This window comes from Rhamphochromis sp. 'chilingali' (genome assembly GCF_963969265.1).
Source record: "Rhamphochromis sp. 'chilingali' genome assembly, chromosome: 6".
Lineage (NCBI taxonomy): Eukaryota > Metazoa > Chordata > Actinopteri > Cichliformes > Cichlidae > Rhamphochromis > Rhamphochromis sp. 'chilingali'.
This window is the reverse complement of record NC_137933.1, coordinates 25,638,022-25,663,260: the sequence shown is the minus strand read 5'-3', so window position 1 is coordinate 25,663,260 and position 25,239 is coordinate 25,638,022. Positions and strand designations below refer to the sequence as shown.

General features: G+C 37.2%; 2 protein-coding genes across 3 annotated transcripts in view; one reads left to right on the top strand and one right to left on the bottom strand.

Moving 5' to 3' along the window:
* Positions 1–21,475, top strand: part of LOC308398910 (chromodomain Y-like protein 2) — a 48,447-nt gene extending 26,972 nt beyond the window's left edge. Inside the window, exons 2-7 of the mRNA XM_080885781.1 lie at positions 5,860–6,466; positions 13,162–13,379; positions 19,177–19,349; positions 19,445–19,655; positions 19,743–19,886; positions 19,982–21,475. Of these exons, the coding sequence (XP_080741907.1) occupies positions 5,860–6,466; positions 13,162–13,379; positions 19,177–19,349; positions 19,445–19,655; positions 19,743–19,886; positions 19,982–20,140 (1,512 nt within the window). The 3' untranslated portion in view covers positions 20,141–21,475. The remainder of the gene's footprint in view (positions 1–5,859; positions 6,467–13,161; positions 13,380–19,176; positions 19,350–19,444; positions 19,656–19,742; positions 19,887–19,981) is intronic.
* Positions 21,476–23,082: 1,607 nt separating this feature from the next.
* On the bottom strand, positions 23,083–25,136 carry cmc2 (C-x(9)-C motif containing 2). 2 transcript variants are annotated; one of them, XM_080885393.1, is made up of 5 exons: positions 24,839–25,136; positions 24,593–24,667; positions 24,013–24,083; positions 23,852–23,923; positions 23,083–23,739 (listed from the first exon to the last, which is right to left on the bottom strand). In XM_080885393.1, the coding sequence occupies exons 2-5, from the start codon at positions 24,627–24,629 to the stop codon at positions 23,656–23,658; spliced, it is 264 nt and encodes an 87-aa protein (XP_080741519.1). In that variant the 5' UTR covers positions 24,630–24,667; positions 24,839–25,136; the 3' UTR covers positions 23,083–23,655. The 2 variants fall into 2 exon arrangements, with proteins under 2 accessions (XP_080741519.1, XP_080741520.1); XM_080885394.1 differs by lacking the exon at positions 24,593–24,667 and having other exon boundaries at positions 24,013–24,129; positions 24,839–25,134.
* Between the last annotated feature and the right edge of the window lie 103 nt (positions 25,137–25,239).

Here is a 25,239-nt window from a genome sequence, read left to right as displayed (position 1 = left end):
CCTGGAATATTACTTCTGAATCCTTTGTCTTTCTGTGATGAATATCAATACGAAAAATTGAGTTTTGGAATCAGTTTTATTCCTGCTATTTTTTGTTTTAGCTCCAAGCTTATTTCATTTTTACCCCATGGCCATAAAAGGCTGATCAGGTATTGTCACTCTGCTGGGTGGGCGGGTCTAACTTTCCTTAAGACTTTGGAAATTGATCCTCATCCAGGACTTAATGTAACAAAGGCGGGTTAAGCAGAGGCTCTCATGGATCTCAGCTGTTCAATCGTTTAATCAATCTTCATCACTAACAAGACGTTCCTAGTCCTTGGCCTTGTCAAGTTAAGACATTGTAGGACTTTTAGCACCACTTACTAAAAGACTGCACATGTGCATGATGTGTGTTTATGCATGCAAGACAAAAGGGAGAAGAACGGTAGTGCACAGACCTTTGGAGATGGGCGGTCATTATAAACATAGCAGACAACGGATTTTGAAAGCTACAAAGGTTGTTTGAATTCCTTGAGTGTCTGAGTTTTCCTCTAACACAGGTCAAAAATCAGAAGTGAGTCTATGTACAAGAGTGAGAGAGAGATGGACAGAGAGAACAGAAAACTATCTCAAGTGTTGGTTTGAAATTCAACAATGACCTGTAAACAAACTCGGTAAGCGTCAGCAAGAAAAGCGGTTATGATCATGGTGAAATAGAAGGACAAATTAGTTTTTCGTTTTGTTTTTTCATTCTTTTAAAACCAGTCCGTGGTTTGCGTGGTGAGTGGATATCTGTAACTATAAACTACTAGAACAAAGCCCCATTATCCTTTGGTAACTGGATGCTGGCAAGGCAAGAAAACATTCATTTGCTCATGGCGAAAAAAAAACCATGTAGTGCTATCAGGAAACTGACTGATGTCTATGTTGATCAGATGATACCATGAATCATCAGTTACCATCACCTCTGGACACAAACGCTTGTGTTGGACTGCCAGCCTCCTTGCTGATTGTTGTAGAACATTCAGGATCTTTACCTGTTTTGCCTTTGCGGTTGGCAGCAAGCATATTTCGTCTGTACACCTGTGCAATATATGTTAGGGCGTGCTCACACTAGGCACGGTTGCCTCATTCGAAGTTTGAGCATGAATGTCCCTCCTCACTGCCTGCCGTGCTTACACTGTCCTTAACAATCTGAGCCTGAGTACGCATCAGTTTGTCTCAGCATCTCAGCTCTTCTCATTCTCTTTCACACACATGCATGCCTTCCTGTAGAGGAAAAGCAGGACTTTTTTATGGCATTCTCTAGGACAGTGTTGGCACACTGTCCATGGGCATATTTGTCATTTACTTGAATTGATAAATAATCAAACTGAACTAAGCATTTTTTTTTATCCGAGACATCAGTCGCACTAGCCAAAAGAATTGGATTGAGCACCTCCTTTGAGTTTTATTATTATGCTTTTATACGTCTCTTTAATATAGCACAGTGTAAACATTGCTACTTAGCCATGGAACTCCAATTATTTTTATGATAGCTCCCAAACCTATAATTAAAATGTAATTACACATAATGCAGTTAAAAACTGTTTAAACTCCTGCTTAGACTACTTGTCCGCTAAGAAGCTTTGCTCCGAGGCAACCCCAATTTCTGCTTTTCCTAAATGAGATCAGTGTCATATGTTTCAACTGAAGTTGCTGTGGAAATGATGCCTTCAGGGGATGTTGTTTACACTGTAGGTTGTTGGTGTAGCTTAGATGTCCATTTCAGTGGGATGATTTGTTTGGATGTGCTCAGCCTTCCTGTCTTAGCAGGTTGAGTTCAGTGTTTGGTAAAACCATTGAATTTGGAAATAAAATCTTTATCTAGATTAACTCTGAAACATTTTTGTAGTGATTTGTTAAATGTGTTTACTGGACTGCTCTCAATTATTTCATTTTAAATAAAAAAACTAAAGATTTCCAATTCTCCAATGGTGGTTGCAGTACCTTAAATTTCTCAATCATTCCTTTTATGCTGATATTGCTGAACATAATATACACTAGTCACAAATTAATTTTATGTTGTTGTCATATGAATCTTGTCTCTTGAATCTTAGTTCAGCTTAGCTGAAATTGTGTTTTTATCTTGTTAGACTTCTTCTTTTTTTGTCTATCCCACTTCCCAGATTGTGACATTTCGTTATTTCTTTCCAATTAAAAAGAGCATGAGGTAGAGATTTATTCATCATCTGTTTGTTTAGACTTTTATTTTTTTTACTATGGGCACAAGTCTCTTTGAAAATGACCAGGAAATTATAGTGTTGACACAAGTTTATCAATAAAATGGTGCCATTCCAAGAAAAATTAGACAACCTAATGTAGACGCAGTTTTATAGCAAGAGCATTGTTTCAACATTGCACATTCATGCCACACATGAAGTCATTCTCTGCAGCAGATGCTTCAGCATCAAGAGTTTTTAAACCTCTCCTTTCTGTGTATGCAAGTGCACACCATGTTCAGGTTTTATCCTTCTTTCTCCTCTCAGCATGTATCTCTCTGCTTGGTTGCTAACTCTGACATTATCTTAGACTGTAAGCAACCTAATCATCTGTTCGTTTCGCTGCCACCCCTGCAGCTCACCCATCAAAGGCTGTTTACTTCTGTGCACGGCACATCTGAGAACATGATGAGCAGTTATTACCACAGCTATACTGAAGCCTCTGATAAAACCTCCCAGCCGATTAACACGGGTCTCATGACTCAAAACCTGTTTCTTCAGAAGAAGTCACATGGATATTTATTTTATATATTCTTTTTGTTTTATTGTTTTTTTTTTCTTGTCATTTGCAGTAAAAGACATAAAAGGTAGATTCAAAAATACTCTCACATCTGGCAGTGATTATTATGAAATCTCATCAACCTTTTGATGCTTCACATAATTGAGCCTTCCGTGTAACAACAGTGGAGCTTCTGTTTATTTGTATGTTTTAAAAAATGCCATCGGTGACAGATTTTACTGGGATATTTCAGTTTGCCGTGTATGTATGACTTGTTTTTGGTGTGATGTGGATATTATGGGTGTTTTGTATTCTCTGTGATGTGATAATGTGCATGTGGGTGTTTGCGATGGACTGAGGGATCAGACAGAGAGTGATGCCCTTATTTTTGTCTGGCGGTGACATTTTGCTGCTATTGTATGTTTTGTACTTAGTAGCTTTTATTTAAAGATATTGTGTGTTTTCAAAGTGAAACCCAGTAGAAGTTACATAAATGTAACAAAATACATAAATGTAATTTAACATAACATTTATTTACATACATTTATATAAATATAATGTTGCATAAATTAAATAAATGTTCTATTTTTTCTTTCATGTGAAAGCCTCTTTTGACTTGTAATTTCACCTTCAGTCTAATCAACACCTTTGCGAATCAAGTTGAATGCAGTCAAATTGAAGTGCAAATTAATGAGTCGTTTCATTGTTGAAGTGATTAGTCACACATTGTGTATACCACAATCATGATTCCACACTAAGAACACCATGGACTTTATATTGTTTATGCAACAATAACTTACTTGTATCCATGGTTTTGATTAAAAAAGAATGACAACCATTGACTATAGGCATTTTTTAAATTAAATCTGAGATATTTGCTTGTATGAGTGTCAGAAAGAAATTAAGTGATGTGTGTGTTTGCTTTGTACCAGTTGAATTTCTATTTTGTTACTCTGAATTTATTCAGTTTGCAACAATGACTTCAGAAGCACTCCCATTTTAGACCCCTGCCAAGAACAATTATACACACCTCGGTATTTTTCTCAAATAACTGATTTCCAATTAAATGTAAAAGTTTCTTCTTTTGCCTGTGTGCCACCTGTCCTCATCTCTTCTCTATAGAATTATAAAATACTGGCTCGTCTGGTGTTTGCCTCCAAAAAGCCCATTTTTAAGGTTTCATCATGAAAACAGCCTGCAGCTCATCTTGGCTTCACCCTGGTTCTTATCTTTCTTATACAGGGAGTTAGCTCTTATCTTGAACTTGACACATGTCACACAATGTTTCTCCTTTTTTTTTTTTCTTTTTTTTAATGATCTGGCACTCCTTGGCAATGTTTCAGAATATAAGGAATCATCTTCTGGAAAACATACTAAATATGGTCAGGCAATTCAGTGTACCCATTTAGCTTTTGATTTTAGTTATGTGCAAATCTGGTAAATGACACAGAATCAGACCTCTGAAGGTGCATCATCATCAAGTTTATCCAAAGGTGCGGCACACACTTTCACAAATCCTTCTTTTTCATCTTTTTCAAGATAAATCAAATTTACCTGGTACAGATTGCTATCTGAATGTAGACAATAAATATATATATGCATTTTTAATTTAAATAAAACAGTTCTGCTTTTTGTTATTTTCATGATAAACCAGGTTTTAGCCCAATAATCAAGCATTACCAGAGGCCTGTACTGTGAAACAGGAATTTATTTAACCCTTATTTAACCAGGAAGTCAACTCTTAACTTTAGTCTTAGATGGGTTTGAACCCTCTTAAGAGCGCTGATTTATTGGTTAGCAGGTAACTTCAGAGTTAACACGAAGTTTTCAGTGCTACATAGGTGGTTTTTGCTTGGGTACATGGTAAATTATGCTGAGGACCAAACCTTAATATATGGAGCAGGTTATGTTCAAGTGATCAACAGGTATGAAATCAGTCTGCTGAATAATTAGTTATCTGAAAATAACACAACATTGCTAGAAGATCCCTTCTGAATCCTTTGTGTTTCCTTCATGAATATCAGTAAGAAAAAAAGATGGTTTTGGAATCAATTTTATTCCTGCTATTTTTAGTTTTGGCTGAAAGCAATATTTAATTTTTAATTTTTACTTAACTTTAAAGCTGATTAGGTGTTGTCGTAACCACAACCGGTGGGTGGGTGTTCAGGCAGTGTGGACACCTACGTTTGTGAATGCAAGAATGAGGCAATTTAGGATTTTTGAAAATGAAACCATAGGCACAATTGCGAAAAATCTCAGATAAAATTGGTTTGAGATCACTGAGATTCAAAGGTTAAAGATTAGAGGTCAAGTTTTATGAAAATCTTGTGAATGCAATAAATTAAGAAGTCACTTCAGATTTTCAAATCGATATCATATGTGTAAATGTGTCTTAAAAGTTTGAATCCCAGTTACCTCAAGGTCAAAGGCCAGGTTTTCTGAAAATGTTGTGATCATAATAAATTGAAAAAGGAGTCACCTAAAGTTTTCAATATGATAACTACGGTCGAATCTACTAAGACACAGACACTGCATGCTCTTTGTTATTCATTTAAGTTGTGGTCCCACAGAAGGATATTCATTTAGGTGCCAAAAAAGAAGCTGCTATACTAAGTCTGTGAAGAAGATAGTCCAGAGTGACAAGTTGCTACCATGCGAGCATGCAGTAACCTTCATTCCTTCAGTCAGATCAAGTCTCCACTTGTCACATCCAGTTTCAAGACTATGAAGTGATGATGGCTAAAATACTCATGTTCAGGCTTCAGGACAGAATGTGTGACACCATGGTGCCAACAACCATTTTTATTTTTTTTTCGTTTTTTTATGTACTGTCTATCATTCGTCTTCTAGCTTTAGCTGTGTTGCTTTTAAGTTGGGCTGCTGCATAACTCAAATGGGTTCCCAGAAGAAGCTGGGAGGTGGTGCTGTGGTATTATCTGAACTGTGAACTCGGAGAATCTTTAACACCCCTATGCCATTGTGACTAAATATTGGAAATAAAAACAGGGTTAGAGACTCAAACACAAATGCATTAAGTGTTTTGTGATAATTTTTGTCATTAGAATATTGTCTAATAATCTGTTCTTCTATGTTGTACTGTTTGTTTTTGTTTTTTTAAAGGTGGAGCAGATCGTGGATAAGAGGCGGAATAAGAAGGGTAAGTGGGAGTATCTAATTAGGTGGAAAGGCTATGGAAGTAAAGAGGACACCTGGGAGCCAGAACACCATCTACTACACTGTGAAGAATTTATTGATCAGTTCAATAGCTCAAGACTGCACTCACACAAACGGCCCAAAGTTTCCAAAAACCGTGGAGAGCCCTTCATTCCTAGCCACCTTTCTGCAACAGATGACTCAAGAGCTAGATCTGAAGCTCGAAAAAAGAAAAGGACTAGTGGCTCAACTGTGGGGGTGAGAGTAGGGACTGTTCTAGGGATTGGAAGTGGAGGATCAGGAACCACTCAAAAGCAGAAAAAAGTGGGTGTAGGACCTGGAAAACATGCTTTAGGGGACAGAATGAGCAAAGCGATGACATTTAAAGCTCCTCCACCAGGCGGACCTCCGTTTGTCCCGTCATTGAGGGTTCCTCATAATGGACTACAGAACGGAGAGATGGACTCTCTCATGTACAGGACTGCAGCAAGGTCACAGCAACTGCCCTCAGACAGGGTGGATGGAGAACTAGGACATATGGAAGCCAGCGGACAGCAGTTTACTACTGAACTAGGTAAGTTGTTAAGAAAAAGCAGATAGTATGGTAAACTGAGATGAGGTGATGCTGGATTTTTGAGGCACATATTGTTATAGAAATATGATTGTTGTTCTTATGCATGCCCGCTCAAACCCGTGCTCCTAAATCTTGTTTTTAAAACTTAATATTGGTACAGTAAGTATTTCATATATATATATATATATATATATATATATATATATATATATATATATATATATATATATATATATATATATATATATATATATATATATATATATATATATATATATATATATATATATTATAGAAAAAAGGTTTTGCTCATAAATATAGATTTATTGCTGTGTGATTACATCTTTCAACAACTTAATGCATTCTCATGAACTTCGAATTAATCTATTAAAGATGCGTAGGAGTGGGTGCTGGTTCCTGTAAGCCACCATATTGCCCTGCCATCTGGAATACAGTGGCCAAGATGAACACTGCTGTTCTGCCTAATCACGTTTTATTCATGTGTCTAAAGACTGGCTGCATGCCTCTACGTTACATTTAATGTAAAGATCATATTTTACTCTTTAAAACAATTTATGAGTATTTAACATTTTTGCATCTTTCTCAGTCTGTAATTTTCCTCCTCCTCTTCATCTGTATCCTCCACCACTTCTCTCATTTCCACCCCATCCTATTCCTCTTTACATCAACTCTCATCTCCTGAACTGAAGTCAGGGTTGTAACACACAAAAAATGTGCATAAACATTTTTTTTTATTTATTCCCCAAATTGTCGCCATTAGTTTTTGTCAGCAGATTAGACTTGCTACTGTCCTGTGCACAGCTGACAACAAGCCAACCAAACAGCAACAACAGCTTGTTAACCTTATGCTAGATACTATGAGGCTTGAGTGTCCTAAAAATCACACTTTCTCCCTGATAAACAGTTTGATTACATTCTCGCATCATATCACAATTAATTCAGTTAGTTTCCCTGGCAAAAACAGCAGCCCTCACCAACAGAGGAGTTCAAGAGATCCTCAACACCTCACCTCAGTATCACTGTCATTGGATAGAAGTGAGAGTCACTGACTCGTTGACTCAGTTCACAAAGTTTTAAAACCTTCTCCAGAGTAAATAAACGTGGAGTTATTTGTCCTACAGTGTCCACTGTACCTGGATTTATGCACTTGAATTGGAAGTGGTAAGAAAACAGAATTCAGTTGACTGTAGTCTCAAATCTGCTGACATCTGGTGGTGAGATTTTACTTACTACCTCTTTAAGGAAGTGTGGCGTACAATAATTCCACCAAAAGTAAATAAACTTCAAATAAATAATTAAAAGCCCAGAATTACCAGGATAATCACACCCATGATAAGTGTACATAAATTTCTGACAACGACTGTAAATGTAAAATGAATCCAGATTTGACCATAGCTTTTTTGTATTATCCCAACACCATGTCCTGTAGTGGCTTGTATATAGATAAGGATGATTTATTATATTTTTCCACCTCACCCATAACACTTACTACACCATGACAATAACCAGTAACCTGTAGTAGAAGTAATAGTGGCAGTAGTAGAAGCTATTTATTTATATATTTTAATGTTACCACAGTACCTCAGTCGCTCTTGTATCATACAAATGGCCTCACATACCTACTGTGGTTCTTTCGTGCTGATAACACCTTTGAATTTCACTCCTGGGTCACAGTCCAGTGCCTCAACACTATAGTTAATCATTAATTATGTTTTTAAAAAGTCATCTTGATCTGTTTTAGCAGAAAATGAGAGAAAAAAGCTGAATAACTAAGCATACTAGTACATAGTTGTAGGTTGAGTGTTTCCATTTTGCCTTTAGTTCAGAGGATGTTTTAAATTTTCTGATATAAAGATACTAGCTTTATGGCCACTTGCGTCATTTGCTTGTTTAACTGTGAGTATCTACTGGCTTTACAGTCATGAAACATGCTATGTAAGGCTTTATATTGTCTTTTCATTCAGTGGCACTATAGCAACATGAACAAGATGACTGTAAATAAATATGCCAAAAACATGTAAACCATATTTACCCCATATAGAACTGATCATCTGGTTTGATTTTGTTTAAATTACTTCATAAATAAAGACAATTACACAATTCTGAGGTCAAATGTAAACAATTTTCACTTTTCTTTTTAATCAGCTTAAGTCAAACTAAGCCCTCTTCTTGCTTTTTGTGGATACAATTTTTCTGATAAGCCTAAATTTCCAGTTGCAAACTGAATTTCTATTGCTTTTGGATATGATGACATCACTGTCATGGTATGATCCACAACATATCAATTCAATTTCTCAGTTGTTCATTAATTTCAAAGCATCCTAATTTAACAAGTGATTGTGATACTTTATAAAAGTCTGTTGTTTATTTATGAGGATGGTAGGGCTGCAGCACTAACCCATCCTAATGGCCATCACTCTGGGAGCTATTATAGTTACTAATCTCATAAGCCTCAAAAGACTGCCCTGCTCACCTCATCCAAAATCCTGTGCTCCACCCATTAACCCGTTGAAGTCAAACGGGTCCCTGTAAAGATGTCACTATTTTGCAGATCATTTCTGAAATTGTTAGTTCTAGACTGGATCAGTTCTTATGTGGGATCCAAACTATCCAAACAACTAATCACAGTCAAGTGTCCCTCCAGTTGCTTCACTCAAGCTGTATTATTTTATATCCATTGTTCACATCTTATGATATCTGTTTAGGTTCTCAGCCATCCACGTCATGGTAGTCTTGAGACCTTGTCTTTGAGTGTTGGACCTCTTTTTACCGAAAGAAATCCGGTTACCTTCTTTTCAAGTGCTCAACACTAGTGGATGATTGCAGAATTGGTTAGGAGAAAACTTTTTCAGTATCTAGCCAAGTCAAGACCAGGTACATAGACCTGCTCGAGAACCAGAGGAATTGGAACCAGAGGAATGTACTATAATGCAAGATTAATAGGTTAGAGCTCAGGTTAAAGTCAGTGTTCTGAAGTGTCTTTTTACCTGCCTTTTTACCTGCCTAGATCACTGTAATAACTTACAGATTCTCTGCCAGAGAAATATAATTTTTGCAAGTGGTAATGCTGTACTTTACTAAAACCACTGAATAAAGCGCAAACTGTCCATCATATTGTTACAGGAATACCTGTGTATTGATTTGCTGATGCATAAAATGTATAAATGTTACCAGTAGATTAAAGTATCGCTTGCACTGCTGGAATTGCAGCGATTAGAACACAGAACTCTCATGAAGAGTACCTATTCAAGCAGTAAAATTAATTTCACTTTTTTATCTGCCAACAAATTAAAGTGATTCCCATTTTCCTTTATTAGATATTAGACAGGAGATGTGAATGTTTAAATGTTTCAGTTTAAAGTTTCGGAGCTCTAATGTGCAGCTGTCACCTTAGAACAGCGGCACTCTGCAATAAAAATAATTAACTTGAACTAAAATGTAGTGTTAACCTCTTTATTTGTGTAAGTGTTGCATTTCACTGTTCTGTTTTGGGGTTTGTTTGTTTTTTTATGTTCTTGTGAAGATATGACCTGAGTCACACCGTGCCACTTGGTGAAGAGTGCTGTAAAAATAAAATAGGGGAGACATGATGGAATTAATGAGCTGATATCCAGCCTCCCCTAGCACTGTCCTCTGAACCCACTGCTCCACCCCTCCCTTGCAGCTGAGCCTGCCACTGTTCTTTATAGAGTTTTAATTACCATTTTATCACCATCCTTATCATCTGTCTGTGACTGGAGTAGGTGGCACTCATAGGGATCACTTTTGTGGGAAAGAAGTCATATGACCTGTGAAATGCCCTTTTTTTTTTTTTTTAGCTTTGAAGTGAACATGCATAAAGCATAAGGCAGGAAGCTGGCCTTAGTGGAGAAAGCTGACAACCACCAATGTAATATCTGTTATTTCTAACTGGGGTTTTAAGTCAGGCCAGCTAATGCAAAGAAAGCCTGGCTGTGTAAGTGTGCAGTAAACCCCTCAGGCCACTAGTGTTTATTGATAATATTACCTCTGATGGAAGTAGTCACATAATGCATGGGGCTGTACTCTGCTTGAATTCAGCCATATGCTGCAAAACTCTTTGGCCCTTCACAGTGCAAATGGATAATGAAGCATACTACCAAAGCAACCCAGGAGTTTCTCAAGGTAAAGAAAATGGATAGTCTTCAGTGGCCAAGTTAGTCACCTGATCTCAGTGTAGTAGAGCAGCCTTTCTGTTACTGAAGGCAAAATTGAATACAGAAATACAAATAAACAAGCAGAAACTGAAGACAGCTGCAGTAGCCTGGAAGAGCATCTCAAGAGAGGAAACACAGCATTTCATGAACTACAGGAGTTCTAGCCTTATGGCAGTCATTAACTGCAAGATTTTACATACAAGTAAAAATATAAGTAAAATATTTTAAAAAGTCATAATATTTAAAATGATGTTAGCTTGTTGAATTACTTCCAAGTCTCTGAAAATGAAGACATAAGTATCAAAATGGTTGTAAGCACTTAACAATGTATGTAATAATTTAGTTTTGAATAATAGATGAAAGCCTGCGCTTCAATCACAGCTTTTTTGTTCATTTAAGTTCTGCTGTGGTGGTGCACAAAGTCAAAATCACAAAAAAAAAGTCATTGTCCAAACATTAATGGACCCAATTAAGGTGGTGACACAATTTCAGAATTGGCACCCAAAAAACCCCCACAGTACCTACAAATTAGTTTTGTTTTCAAGCTTGCTGTAAAAAATAAATCAAATTAGCTTTTTAAATGAAGTCACTATTAGTCAAGTTTCAGATTGTGTTAATTAAAGAAAACAAATTCCCAATGTATGATGATTATTTAAAAGTGCATTCTTATATTTTCAGGCAAGAAATACTTTACTTTTATCTTCAGTCAACATGAACTTTATTGTTTATGACATATTTTCATCAGTCATAAATTTGGCTGGAAAAGCATCACACCATTTGCTCTAGTAAAAAGACTCTTGTGTACCTGAGTAATTTCTGATTTATTCTGGTTATTTTTTACCACAGCATCACTAGATGTTCTTAGATGAGGAACATGTGCTTTGTCTGACTCATTTTTCTTTCTGCCTTTAATCATTTATCTTGTAAAAGTCTACAGCTGAGAATGTGGTACTCGACCCTCTTGGACATTTCTTTTTCTTTCTCAGTGCAGATGAATCAGTGATTTCTGTGCATTAGATATTACACTGCTCCTGTACGTTAATGCTCCTTTGTGTGACAAGACCTGAAAATTACACTGATTGCTTTTAAAATGTGAACATGAGATTGCATGTAAATATAACTGTGGGCAATTTCCAAGGTTGAAATGTTAATGCAATCAAGTTGAAATTCACTGAATCACACCAAGAGAGTTGTGATATTGTGCAGAGAGAATACCCTTAGATGACATATGTATATGTAAAAGTAGGTGTAATTGTCCACATCGCATAATAACACTGGGAACGACTAAGAAATTCAAATTTAATTAAAATCATTGCTAGTATAAAATTATTCAGGCTAAAAAAACCCAAAACAAAACGCATTACTGAAAAAATAATCATTTTTTTGAGTTCAGATAATGTAGTATTTTCTAGACTTCTGTATATGGACTATGTATCTTTTTTTTCTTTTCCTTCAGCTTTCAGCTCCAAGTATTAATAAATAATATTATAGTATAAAGAAATGTAGTAAAACTAAAAGGATGAATTTTTTTATTAGGAACTTGTAGGCTTGATAGGCTAAACACAACATTTATTTGATAGTTGGAGTAACTTTGCAGGCTTTGTTTAACACTGTGACATGAAAAAGACTCAGGCCACACTGTGGCAGCAAAGATAATTTGCTGTAAGGAAGGGTTGGGTGTTCTCCAGATTTCAAATACACTGATCAGGCACAACATTGTGGCTGCTGACAGGTGAAGTGAATAACACTCATTATCTCTTCATCATGGTAGCTGTTAGTGGGTGAGATATATCAGGGAGCTAGTGAATATTTTCTCCTCAAAGTTGATGTGTTCGAAACAAGAAAAATGGGCAAGTGTAAGCATTTGTGCGAGCCCGAGAAGGGCCAAATTGTGATTGTTAGACTAACTGGGTCAGAGATTCTCTAAAACTGGGGTTATGGGGTTTTCCCAGTCTGCAGTGGTCAAAATGCAAGAAAAGTGATCCAAGAACGAAACTGTGGTGAACCAATGATAGGGTCATGGGTGGCCAAGGCTCACTCACACATGGGGAGCAAAGGCTGGCACATGTGATCCAATCCAAAAGATGAACTACTGTATCTTAATGCTTGCTCAATCATCCAGGTAAGGAAATCCCAAAAAGTTGATTATATTCATCTGAATGTAACGTTTTCAGTGGAAGAAACATTTCGTCACTCATCCAAGTCACTTCTTCAGTCTCAGCGGACGCTTTTAAAAGGTCCGCAGTCTAACCAAACTAATATTTATCGAATAATTTCTCTGTGCGAAGTGCAAATCAAAGTCCCTTTTTTTTTAATGCTCTTTCTTAAAAAATATATTTCACCCTTAAACTTGGATTTGGAAGCACTTTGTAATTGCAATAGCAATAATTGCAATAGCCAACTGTAATAGATTTTTTCTTTTCTTTCAGTTGCTGTCAATTATTTTAAAACGTTCTAGAAGACAGACTGACCTGTTCTGTCACTTCTTGTATGAATCAGGCTCACCTTTAGCCAATGGGAAGATGCACCTACACAGCTCAGTGAAGTGGAAGCTGGCTGAGGAGAAAGGCTACGTTTTTGACAAGCGTCTCAGGTACAACGTGCGACAGAACGAGAGCAATTGTCGATTTCGAGACATTGTGGTCAGGAAGGAAGAGGGCTTCACGCATGTCCTGCTCTCCAGCCAAACAACAGATAACAATGGTCTGACGCCAGAGGTGAGAACAAAAAAAACACACGAGTGCTGTGCCCATGTTACATTTTTCATTTGATTAGTGCATGTCGGTTTATTTATATTTACATAATTTATATTTTGTGCTTCGCTGACACGTATTAATTGGTGTTGATTGTATCCTAGTTGCCATGGAGTTCTGTTTGGGGGAAAAAAAAGAAACCATGAAAGTTTGCCCAGTAACTGTTGTAGAGATGCCCTGGAGCTATGCAGTAGTTCCCTAACTGCTCAAGGGGAGTTTTTCAGGAGACGGTTTTAGAAAACTGTGGTTTTATTTGACAGCTGCCAGGTGTGAAAATGCTAGCTGCATAAATCTAACACAGGGCACTGCTGAAAAGGGGGCACAGTTTCCTCAAAGCTGCCTCCTAACAAACAAGGCTTCAACAAGTTTAGCAATTAGGGGTACATATAATGCAGTGTTTTGCCATCTGTTGTTACTGCAGCAAAATGCCAGTTGAACTAGTGAGGAAATTATGCTGCAAGATCATTGAGGAAGTCTTTATGTAATTATTCTTAGAGAGAGAACTGGATACCCTAGAGATAATCGCCAATGATTTCTTCATAGCTGTTTGCTATTTAGGAATATCACTCCCATTGCTTCTACAGGCTATGGTCTCCAGGAGGCATGGGCATCATTAACATAAACATTATTCATAGTATGTAAATGGGACAACTGGAATATTGTTTTGAGAATATAGTTTGGCTGTCATTAATTTCCCGACTTCTAAAATAGGAGTACCCTTAACTAGTTAATGAGAAATATAAACCAATGTTTGTTCTTTTTTATTTGCAGTGCATTCTCAAAAAATATATTATTTAAAATGTAAATTTGTGAGTACAAAAAGAAACTTTTAAAATGAATTCTGCCTTTTCAGTCTCTCCATTACTTGATAAGATTAAGGCATAAAATGACAAAAAGTTTTTGGTTGATTTCTTAATAGATTATTCAGGGCCTTACTGTTTTGAGAAACACTTCTGATTATGTGTAATGATATACCAGCTGAGTCTTCTCTACAGGCGTTTAGGGGGCATAATCTGTACCAAGCTGTGTCCTCCCACTTTTGATGAGTTTTCTTACGCTCTTGTCAGTAATTTGGTGATCACCTGCTAACTCCATGTCAGTCAAACTACCTTAAAAAAATCATAATCTAGCAGTGAAACAAACTGTAGATGTTGAACTTTATAGCCATAGTAACAGACGGTGTCTAAATCTGTAATTTAAATCGCTGATGAGAACCTGTAACCTATATTTGTATATTCAGGTTTTTTTGTGCATAAAGGTTTTATTTATTGTTTTTCTTAATGACCCTATGAAGTGAGAACAGAAATATTTGAACTCGGTGTAGAATTTGCTTCAAGTTGCATCTATTTGTGGTCGTTCTTTTTGCTTAATCAGACATGGTTATTATCAGTATATCCAGGTGTAGTGCTTCAGTGGATTAAAGTGTTAGGTTACCCTAGTTGCACACTTTCCACAGCCCATGTGTATGTCCACATGGGTAGAAGTGACTTGAGGGTGAATCAAAGGATGATTAAGGGTAAATGCAAGGCTGTCCGATTTACTGAGAGAGCACAGATTTGTCAGCACATGCCACACTACTGGGGTAACAACTTTGCATTTGCCCTCCAAGTAGACTCTAAATAGACTGGAAGACGGTATTAGTCCAAACATAGCTGACTTTGTGTGCATCAACAAGGCAGATACAACATAGACTCATTCGTCTAAAATATATCACTATAGTTTTACTCAGGCTTTGCTCAACGGAGGCATAAAACTCAAACTTAAAAAACTGGGTGAAGAGCTTGAGAAAGGCTGGAGCATGTGCATCTGCAGTACTTGATGTCATTTAATGGCTCTCTTCTATGCAGCTTTGTGAACTGTGATGATTCACTCGTTGATCTGGCTGCCTGCAGGATTCTTCCAGCCCATGATTGGTTGCTCACTTCCACACTCCAATCAACAACAAGCTGGTCTATTTAAATTTCCTATGAGTGATTTCAGTAACTTGCTCTCCCCAGATGCATACCAGCAGCTGAATTTTGATTTCTGTTTCAGTTTTAATTTAAAGGATTTAATGGAGATACTATTTAAACTGTTTAGTAATTCAAGCAATTTCCATACCATTTTACTGTTTATAGAGTAGGTGTATACTTTTGCTTGAAGCTGAAATATAATTATTATCCCGGATGACCCCCCCAAATTAAGTTCCTCAAAAGCCTAAGGGATGAGGGGAGTAACAACAGGGGAAAAGAAACTGAGAAAAGAAAAAGAGTAGCCCATGAAAATGTGGTTTTCATTTAAAAGAATAGAGCTGAAAGAGAGAGCTACACAGGTATACACACCAAACAAACGACAACCACAAACTAAAATACACTGAAAAGAGATTGTTAACAAACAAGTTAATAGAGAAAAAAATTGCTTTCGACAGACATTAGGTACTCAGTAAAAGCTCCAAAGAACCACTAATCTGACAGTCAAATCTCCGGCCAAAGACACTACTACAACTCACCACTCTCAGGGCTGGCCCACACACTGAGACCAAACCGCTTAACACCAGCGTTTACAGTGTTGAGTGGCTAATTGCTGAGTTCCTCCAAGGGAAATGGATGACAGCTGAGTTCAGGGAGAAACAGGACACATCCACATGCACGCAAACCCCAATATGTACTAATATACCCACTGACATTAAAAAAAAAAAAAAAAAATCAGGGTTATTAATGTGGGCAACACAGATGTGTAATTAGCAGTGCTGCCATACAGGAAGAAGGTCCTGGGTTCAAATCCAGATTCGGGTCTTTCTGTCTTGTATTAGCATGTCCAAAAACATGTGTGGGTTAGGTTAACTGGCCATTCTAAATTAGCCATAGTATGAATGAACAGAATAGTGACTAGTGTCCAGGTTGTGACCGTTTCTTGCTCCATGACAGCTGCAGTGGCCTCCAGCTCCTCCTACCATACCTGACCCTGATCTGTATCTGCATCTCTGTTTTGTATTAATAACACGTTAGTACGCTAAAAACATTCAGCTGTTCTTTTTTTGTGCATCATTTGCACAGTTGTGGATAAACACTTTTTCTCTACCTCCTGTCATTTATATTTTGAGAGTAATTCATTCTGGTCTGTAACCATACAGAAAAACATTTATTTATTTTAAATTTCATCTGTGTAAAATTGAACCTCGTTAATAAATGAATGAGGTTCAATCTGTCAATGTTAACAGGTCTTTTTTTAGAGGTCTATTAAAATATTATGGCATTAGCCACAAATTACATGCAAGCCAAAATCATCTGCCTTCGGCTCATAACCCTAGCAAACAGGATTTTCATCTTCTCAGATTGTAGGATGTGTCTCACATCTTCCACAGAGGGTGGTTCTGGCTTTGATACAGCATCATAAGCACGGCAGTCTGTACTTCACAAGCACCGAAGTGGCCTAAACTATGTGTGCACATGTGTGTGTACTTTCATCTGTGACACTAAGCTCGTAAGCTGTGGGCTCATCAAACAGCTCAGATAGCTCCTTATATGTCTCTCAGTCTTTGAAGCCACAGGAACAAGAGAGTCTACGGATGTGCTTACTGAGAAAATCTTGAAAAATATCCCAGTTCCTTTTTCTTCTAAACACTCAGTGCTGGCTGTAAGTGAGAAAGTCCCCCTATCTATTAACTGGTACACTTTCTATCACCTTTCTGGCCTAAAGTATTGTAGCTTTCTATTATAATCCCATTGTTTTTCAACCAACTGGGTTTTCTTTCCCCATTTCATCAATAAATAAAAGAGAAGTAAGAAATTAAAAAGTGAGAAATATCCTTAACATTTTCTTTGAAATGGCTAGTTCTTGCATCCACAAGAAAAACAAATTTCTGTTCTGATAAATTTAAAATATTCTTACAGAAAAAAGTGCTGATGCTGATCAGTTTTCTATGTTATTTGCCCTTTTCTAGTTTTATTATACATTAACATATAACAAGCTGTTCAAGAAACATGTAGCAGCCGAACAACTTTTTTTGGACCTCCTCAACAGTTCTTCAAATATTGAGGAACACCTTCTCAAATTAAAACCAAGACTCAGCACTTTAACACAACATTTTCTTCTAAACTAAATGTCCTGAAGATTAAAGCACAGAGCATCTCATTAATTGTCTCAATGATAAACATGCCTAAATGCAGACTGCAGCAGATTTATCTACTAACGTCTTCAAGTTCTCCGACTCCTCATGAATGTCACTTTGATCGCCCTCCTCTTTCTCTGTTTGATCGAGTGGAACTAGCATCTGTTCATTTCTCCTTCATGTATCTGAGCAAGTGTTTCATTCACCTCCTAAAATAATGACATTTGTAATTTCTCACTTTCTGTCATGCTCGTTTATACACACACACACACACACACACACACACACACACACACACACACACACACACACACACACACACACACACACACACACACACACACACACACAAATGGTTTCCATCATTGTAGAGGATATTACATTGACTTGCATTAATTTCCTGGAGACTTATCCTTACCTTAATCAAAACGTGCTTGCCTAACCCTTACATTCACTATTAAATTTCATTATGAGAACATGCTTTTTGTGCCCAACCACGTCACTGTGTAAACGGACTTGTGTCCCCACAACATGAGTAATTCAAATACGGAGACAACACAGCACACACGGTTAAAACTGGGGTCAGATTATGTGCTTGGTGAGACATAGAGAATTAAGTTCACTTTTGAGGTTGAATGGTTAATATGGGTCAGGAGTGATAATCTGATTAAAATGCAACAACACAGTGTGCAGACTGACTGCAGAAAGTGACATGGTGGTGTGGGTGTGGGGCTGGGGTTTGTCGGGTTGACTGTCTGACAATGTCGGCAAACTCTCTTGTTTATCAGATGAGACAAAGGCCAAACTCTTAATACTGAATTTTGCATATATTGTTTTAACTGGCAGCATGAAACGTGTCTCTTTACAGACTACTAAAATGTACTGGGCCCAGTTGTTGACATACCATACTGCAAGGAGGTTATATTCAAGTAAAGTCTGACCAATGTTTTCTTAAAATACTCTTTTTTTTTTAAAATTCTTATTATAACATTTAGAAGTTTACAGACACAGCTTTTCTTCCTTTGTAACGCATGCAGCCATAAGGAGTGGGAATTGTTAACATACAGTTAAACCAGTTGTTGCTGATGGGCAGGGTGTCAAGGAAACAAGCTGCATAGTGCTAGTTGTCACATTAACATCTTACCCACAACAACCCCTGCTCACAGAGTAACATCAAGTAACTAGAAACCATTTCACCGCTAAGCTGACCTTCTACACAGAAACTAAGCTTATTGGAGCAAAAGTCTAAAAGCTTGTTTTGATTTATTTTTTGCCCTTTAAATTTAAGTAGAGAATGTAAATTGTATAGTATTTATGCAATATATATATATATATATATATATATATATATATATATATATATTTAGCATGTTTAAACTGAATATCTCAAGCTTGTTCCTTCAAAGTGAAATTTTGTTAGATGCTGTGATGTGCTACACAGTTTTCAGTCTCTGTTAACTGCAAGGATACAGAAGGAAGTCTTGTAGTCCCAGTGCTGGTCTTTTTTTCTTTTCTCTGCTCTGGGCATTGCAATAAAAAATAATGATGTACCTAGTGGATCTTCAGTTTTACTCTGAGGATTCAGAACCTATATTTAAGCTATTTCCTTCCCAACCAGTCCTCTTTTGTTGGTTAAGAATGTAATACACATTTGTTCTTCTTTCTCTTCAGATCATGAAGGAAGTTTGTCGAGCTTTGGGTAATGCCGCTGCGGATGACAGTAAATTACTACTGCTCAGTTCAGTGGGGACTGTTTTCTGCAGTGGCCTGGAGCCATCGTATCTGATAGGGCGTCTGTCCACTGACCGCAGAAAAGAGAGCAGCCGCATCGCAGATGCTGTACGGTAAGAAGAAATCACTCCACTACAGGCAGCAACTCTTTTGTGTGTTACCATTAGTCTTGATAGAGTCACTGCTGATCATTCTGTGACCCCTTTAGGGACTTTGTGTTGGCATTCATCCACTTCAAGAAACCCATTGTGGTGGCAATAAACGGCCCTGCTCTGGGCTTGGGAGCATCCATCCTGCCACTGTGCGATGTGGTGTGGGCCAGTGAAAGGGCCTGGTTCCAAACTCCATGTGCAGCCCTGCACCTCACTCCTTCTGGATGCTCCTCTTATACCTTCCCTCAAATACTGGGCGTCGCTCTTGTGGGTCCCATCAAAATCTATTTTTTAGCAAAATTCCACGTAATGTTATGTGGTTCCACCGATAGCATTTTTTCTCCTTCATTCCAGGCCAATGAGATGCTCTTCTGTGGAAGAAAACTCACAGCACAAGAAGCATGCAGTCGAGGGCTCGTGTCGCAGGTCTTCTGGCCAACCACATTCAACCAAGAGGTGATGCTGCGTGTGAAGGAAATGGCATCTTGTAGCGCAGTGGTAAGTCTTGTTGATCTACACAATGCAGAAGGCAAAGGTGTCTCTTAAGGATGGAGATGAAATAGCTCTTTCCCCTTTTTCTGTGTGTTTTAAAGGTCTTAGAAGAGTCTAAATGCCTGGTGAGGAGCATCCTCATGTCTGTCCTGGAGGAAGTGAATGAGAAGGAATGTCAGATGTTGAAGCAGCTATGGTGCTCAACTAAAGGACTAGAGGCACTCTTCAGTTACCTGCAGAACAAGACAAGTGAAAAGTAACCATCCCACCACAGAAATTATAGATGATCAGTGTGGGTATGAAGCTACCTAAAAAAACAAAAAAGGGGGATCAGGTTGGCAGTGCTGTGGTGTCAAACTCATTATGGGCCTTTTATTTCCATCTATCAGCAGGAGAATTCTTTCTGATTTCTTTCTGTGTATATCTGTTAAAAATTAAATTCAGTCATGATCACTTTTCTAAAAGAGGTTTTTGTTTTGTCCCTAAGTTTTCCCAGATTTCCACGCTCTGTGTTAATGAGGCAAAGGGCCAAATATGCATTGCGTAAGCGCAGGGAGGTACAGAGTGCATCTGTACATATGTGAGACTTATTCAACAAGATGGATGAAATAATAAATGTATTTCTGACTGCACATGACAAAGTGATGATAATATATAGAAGAATAATATATATTTATTACAAGCGTGTAAAAGAGTTGCTTTGTGTACATAGGATGCATTTTTCCAGGATTTTTCCTTTAGTTTCTTACTGTTTTGAATTGAAGTGTAAACCAAAGTTTGCATGAGGACACAGTTGCTTGCTCCTTATCATGCACATTCTCTCCTATTTGTATTGACTGTGTGTAGTCATGAAGTAGTGTGGAATTCTTTTTCCTCATAATTATATTTTCTTACATAAACATCTTTATTAAAAAGAGCATTTCTGTTTGCTTACATTATTAAAATAACCTGGTAGATGAAATTAAATTCTTCCATTTAAATAAAATAAAAAGTATTTCAGGTGGGGGGTTTTTTGTTTTGTTTTTTAAATAAAGCTATTTAGTCGTTTCCCTCTTTAACATTATAGGCAAGAATACTGTCTTGAATTTTTACAAATAATCACACGAAGGCCAGGATTTCTCTTCTCTTGCTGGAATAATGCACCGATAATTTTTACTAATCTGTGAATGCTAGCACTAAATAGAAATGCTGAAAGTAACTGACTGCAATTCTCACAGGGGAAAATTGGTGATGAATCCGATCAAACTGTGCGCTACATATAGGAGCCTTTATTGAGTAATTGTCATTATATAAAATGTATGAACATTCTTTTAAAAAAACAACAACAAAAAACCCCAGATGATGTGTTTTTTTTCCTTAGCTGTGCGTTTTTAGAGCACAGAAGAGATGAAAATATCTGGATTCTCAAGCATCTTCAGCTGTCGTTGAACAATAATGTCGAAATTGAACATTTTTGTTGCTGGAATCCATCTTCCTGTCCTAACCTGCATGTGATCATTCAAAGTTTCAAGAAGTTTTATATTCTGTATGATATTTAGGGATCTATTTTGTTTTACCAAAATGTAAATGTGTCTAGCTCTGTGTACATTTTTTTAAAAGGTGTCCATTTTGCAGTTAAATATGATAAAATATATATATATATATATATATATATATATATATAAAATGTAGACTGTTTTCTGTAACTAATTGCATGTAATATACTGTAAATGTGCTGCTTGTCTGAATTCCTTGTATTTCAGGGTATGTTTTGTACCACCATTATAAGTACTGTTAGAAATGTTGCGTTTTATTTTTGTATTTATTTGAAATAACTGTTGTGCCGTGCCATGTGGTTTACTTTGCTCCAGAGGCACCCCGGCTTCTTTTTCGTGACCCTGCACAAAAGTGAATTAGCAAAATAGGCCCAGAAAAAAGAAAATGTCTACATAAATACGTCCTTCATGACCAAAATGTTAACACTATTGCCACTTGAAGATATGATTTATAAATAGAGGTGTTGTACATGATCAGTGAGAGACATGGGCTCATTTAATTTAATTTACATTGTGCTTTAAAACCTTTGTGAGTATGAGCTGAGGTCTGTGGTGTAAACAGATTGTTGACATTTGTATAAGATTTAATGCAATGTGAGATTGTTAAATGATTTTGTGGTCATTGATTGCTGGGATAATAAGGTTGGAAGCTTTTTTTTGTTTTGTTTTTGTCAACCAAAAATTGACAAAAACAAACAATGCCAGACTTCCACCTGAGCGCATTAAATCTAAAACCTTTACAGTCACACCAAATGATTTTACACTTACTGTCTAAAGGAAATGTGATTCATGTAACAAAATCTAAATTGCTGTATACTCAGGTTTCTGTACAAAACAATTTTATTGTGGTCATTAGATCCATGAAAGGAGACCATGTCTTTACTTCTATTGTACTAATCTGATGATAGATTATTTATATTGTGTCATTTGCTTCATAAGAAGAGGTATAATATGGCTTCTGTACAGCATCAATGAACACAAGTCACTCAGGTCTGCTGAGCGCTGCTCACACTGAAGATTCATGGACTTTAATTTATTTATTTTGTAAAATATCAAATGTCTTTGAGTGTCAACTTGGACAGAAGCATTTCTTTGGTTTGAAACTTTATTTAGGGCTATGGGAGTTTATAATGGATTTGAGCCCCAAATCGCCAGCTCAGCATGTGTTTGAAGTGTGCTTGATGAAAATATTTGAAGTATATCAGTTATAACTTGCTCCATTATTTATTACAAATTGCAGGTTTATATTTTATTTTACTTTTTAAATACACATACCTACATGTGTATTTTTTCCCTACACTGTCTGAAAGCACACCTTGGGTTGCCTTATAATTTAAATGTTTGTCAAGGAGTTATTGATACATTGTGATGAGTAGAATGAGCTGCTTCAAATAAAGAAACAATTCTTTGACAACATGTTTTTACATTTGCACAAACACAAGGCTTCTGCGTATGGTTTGCACAGCTAGCCTAACCTTACCTAACACTCAGAGAAAACCTCACACTTCTGATGTGGTTTTAATTACCAAAAAAAAAAAAAAAAAAGAGAAAAGGCTCATGTCGATCATTTTGTTAGCAAAATGCATATAAATGCTACATGTGTTACATGCTGCGAAACTGATACTGTGTCCCGCGGTGTTGTGGCACCATGTTAAAGCAAGAACAGGTTCTTACATTAATTCAGAGTTTTACTTTATTCAAAAAGAATCAATATGATTCCCAATTCAAAGAAATCTTCAACAATAGATACTGTTATACGTTAACAGAGTAATCATTGCTGTGGTTTTGTGCCAACAGACACATCAGTGATGGAGCAGTAGTCCGCTGCAAGAGATGGGGTGGGGGAATAATAATCCCCAAACTCAATCTTCAATCTCAAGTACTAGATGTTTTTTTTATGTTGACCTCTTGACATTGTTGTCAACACTTCAAGTTTTAGTCTATGTAGCTGATACAAAATACCCATGTAAGCTTAATTGAGCTTACTTGCTGTTCAATAAAACTTTAAAAATACCAGTAATATAAGCATCAATATGGCAAGATTACCATTTTGTTCTTGGAGACGCACACCATTAAATGAAATCACCCACACTGCTTATAAAGAAATAGCTCTTCATCTGTCCTGACATGAAATGTCAGCTGAAGAAGCCTGGTACAGAGTGTCAAGCTTCATTCAGTGTGCCAAAATCTCAGTAGGTTTAACTTGCTGTGCCAGTGGCACAGTTGCAGTAAAATGTCCCTTAGAGACGGTCTTTAGGTCCTTCTTTCAGCCTCTTCTTCATCTCTATCGCATGCTGCTTGCTGCGCTCCCGCTTTTCCAGTCTCTGTTGAATAGTAAGGAGACAGAAATGAATGTAAGAGAGAAAAAAAAATCTTTTAATAGGATTGATTGTTGTCCTATCCATAAGTGGAAAAAAATTTAAAAAGCTGACAGACCTCTTTCTTCAGACACTGACGCATGGCACGGTCCACATCGTTACATGTGCCAAAGAACTTCAGAATATTGTGCTGATCGTAAAAGCAAACAAGGTTTTACACAATTTTATATCTATGCATGTGAATCATAGAGAAATAGTCACATTTGGAGATTGACTTACCTCGTTGTGGCACTGTCTCAGTTGACTTATTAGTTCATTACACTCATCTGTGTGAAGGTGAGGTGACAGGTCAGGGTGCATTTTGAGTTAAGGGCTTACTGAAGAACTGCAGAGACACTGAAAGGCAACAAGCAAGAGATGAACTGAGGATATACTCTCATCTATAAACAACGTAAAATACTCAGCCCAAGGGGGGCACCTTGGAAGTAATATGATTTAAGGCTAGTATACAATAACATATAGCAAGAAAGCAAAATATTGCCACATCTGGAACTGCTGATGCCCAACCAATAACAACTAATGAATCAATAATTAAATTCGTTATTTTAACTGTTTGAATGAATTATTCCAAAGACTGCTTCAACTGCACTTTAAATACCGTATATCAGGGGTATCAAACATAAGGCATGGGGGCCAGAAGCATTCTGGGAAGCACTCCAATCTGCCCCACTGGATGGCAATGGAAAACAAGGAGTGCATAAACATCCTGTCAAGATCAAAGTGGGTTGTATGTGCCCCATGATGTAAAATTAGTTTGACATCCCTGTAGTACGTCAGCAGCATTTCCTCTAAAGGATACTAACACCTCCCCATCCCTCTCCATCCTGATGTGTCATAGTGATGACCGAGATTGTTTTTTCCAGTGGACACTTACCTGCAGACACAGAGGCAGAGACAAGAGCATTGTGTCAAATGTACACCGTCTACATTTACTTTGGCATTATGTTAGCTAGACTAGACTTTGAACTGGGGATCTGTACTGCGTATGTAGTAATTTATAATAAACTTCATGTCAACACTGGATTATCAGCTGAATTACACTTACCACTGCAAAGGCTTTATCATCTGAGAAGTTTCCAGTGGGTAAAAAAGGCACTGCTTGCTAACTACTAGCTCCAAGCTAACTTCACAGAAGATGAATCTATACAACCATTGAACAACTGCAGAAGCTTTATGGTCTGCTGCAAGTCACTAACGCCTTAATGAACTGGACTAAATGAGCTGTAGTAGTACTATCGCCGGTTTAACCTACAAGAAATTACAATCTAAAGGACGTGCCTGCCTGTTACAGGACGTGAAGCTTTCGTAACTGTTTCGCCTCAACGATTTGAGTGACAAGAGTCGAGGGCGAATCGTAGCCTATATTCTTCTTTGGCCTCACCAATGGCGTGCGTACTTTCCACAAAAGGCGGGACAAATGATGACGGGAGTTTGCAGGAAATACAA

Bases quoted from the DNA above. Each gene is read 5' to 3' on its own strand.
- cmc2 (XM_080885393.1), bottom strand. From the start codon at position 24,629: ATGACACATCAGGATGGAGAGGGATGGGGAGGTGTTA. The intron at 24,084-24,592 runs GTATCCTTTAGA...AAATGCACCCTG, and splicing joins AGAGGGATGGGGAGGTGTTA to ACCTGTCACCTCACCTTCAC. The intron at 23,924-24,012 runs GTAAGTCAATCT...TTTTACGATCAG, and splicing joins TGAGACAGTGCCACAACGAG to CACAATATTCTGAAGTTCTT.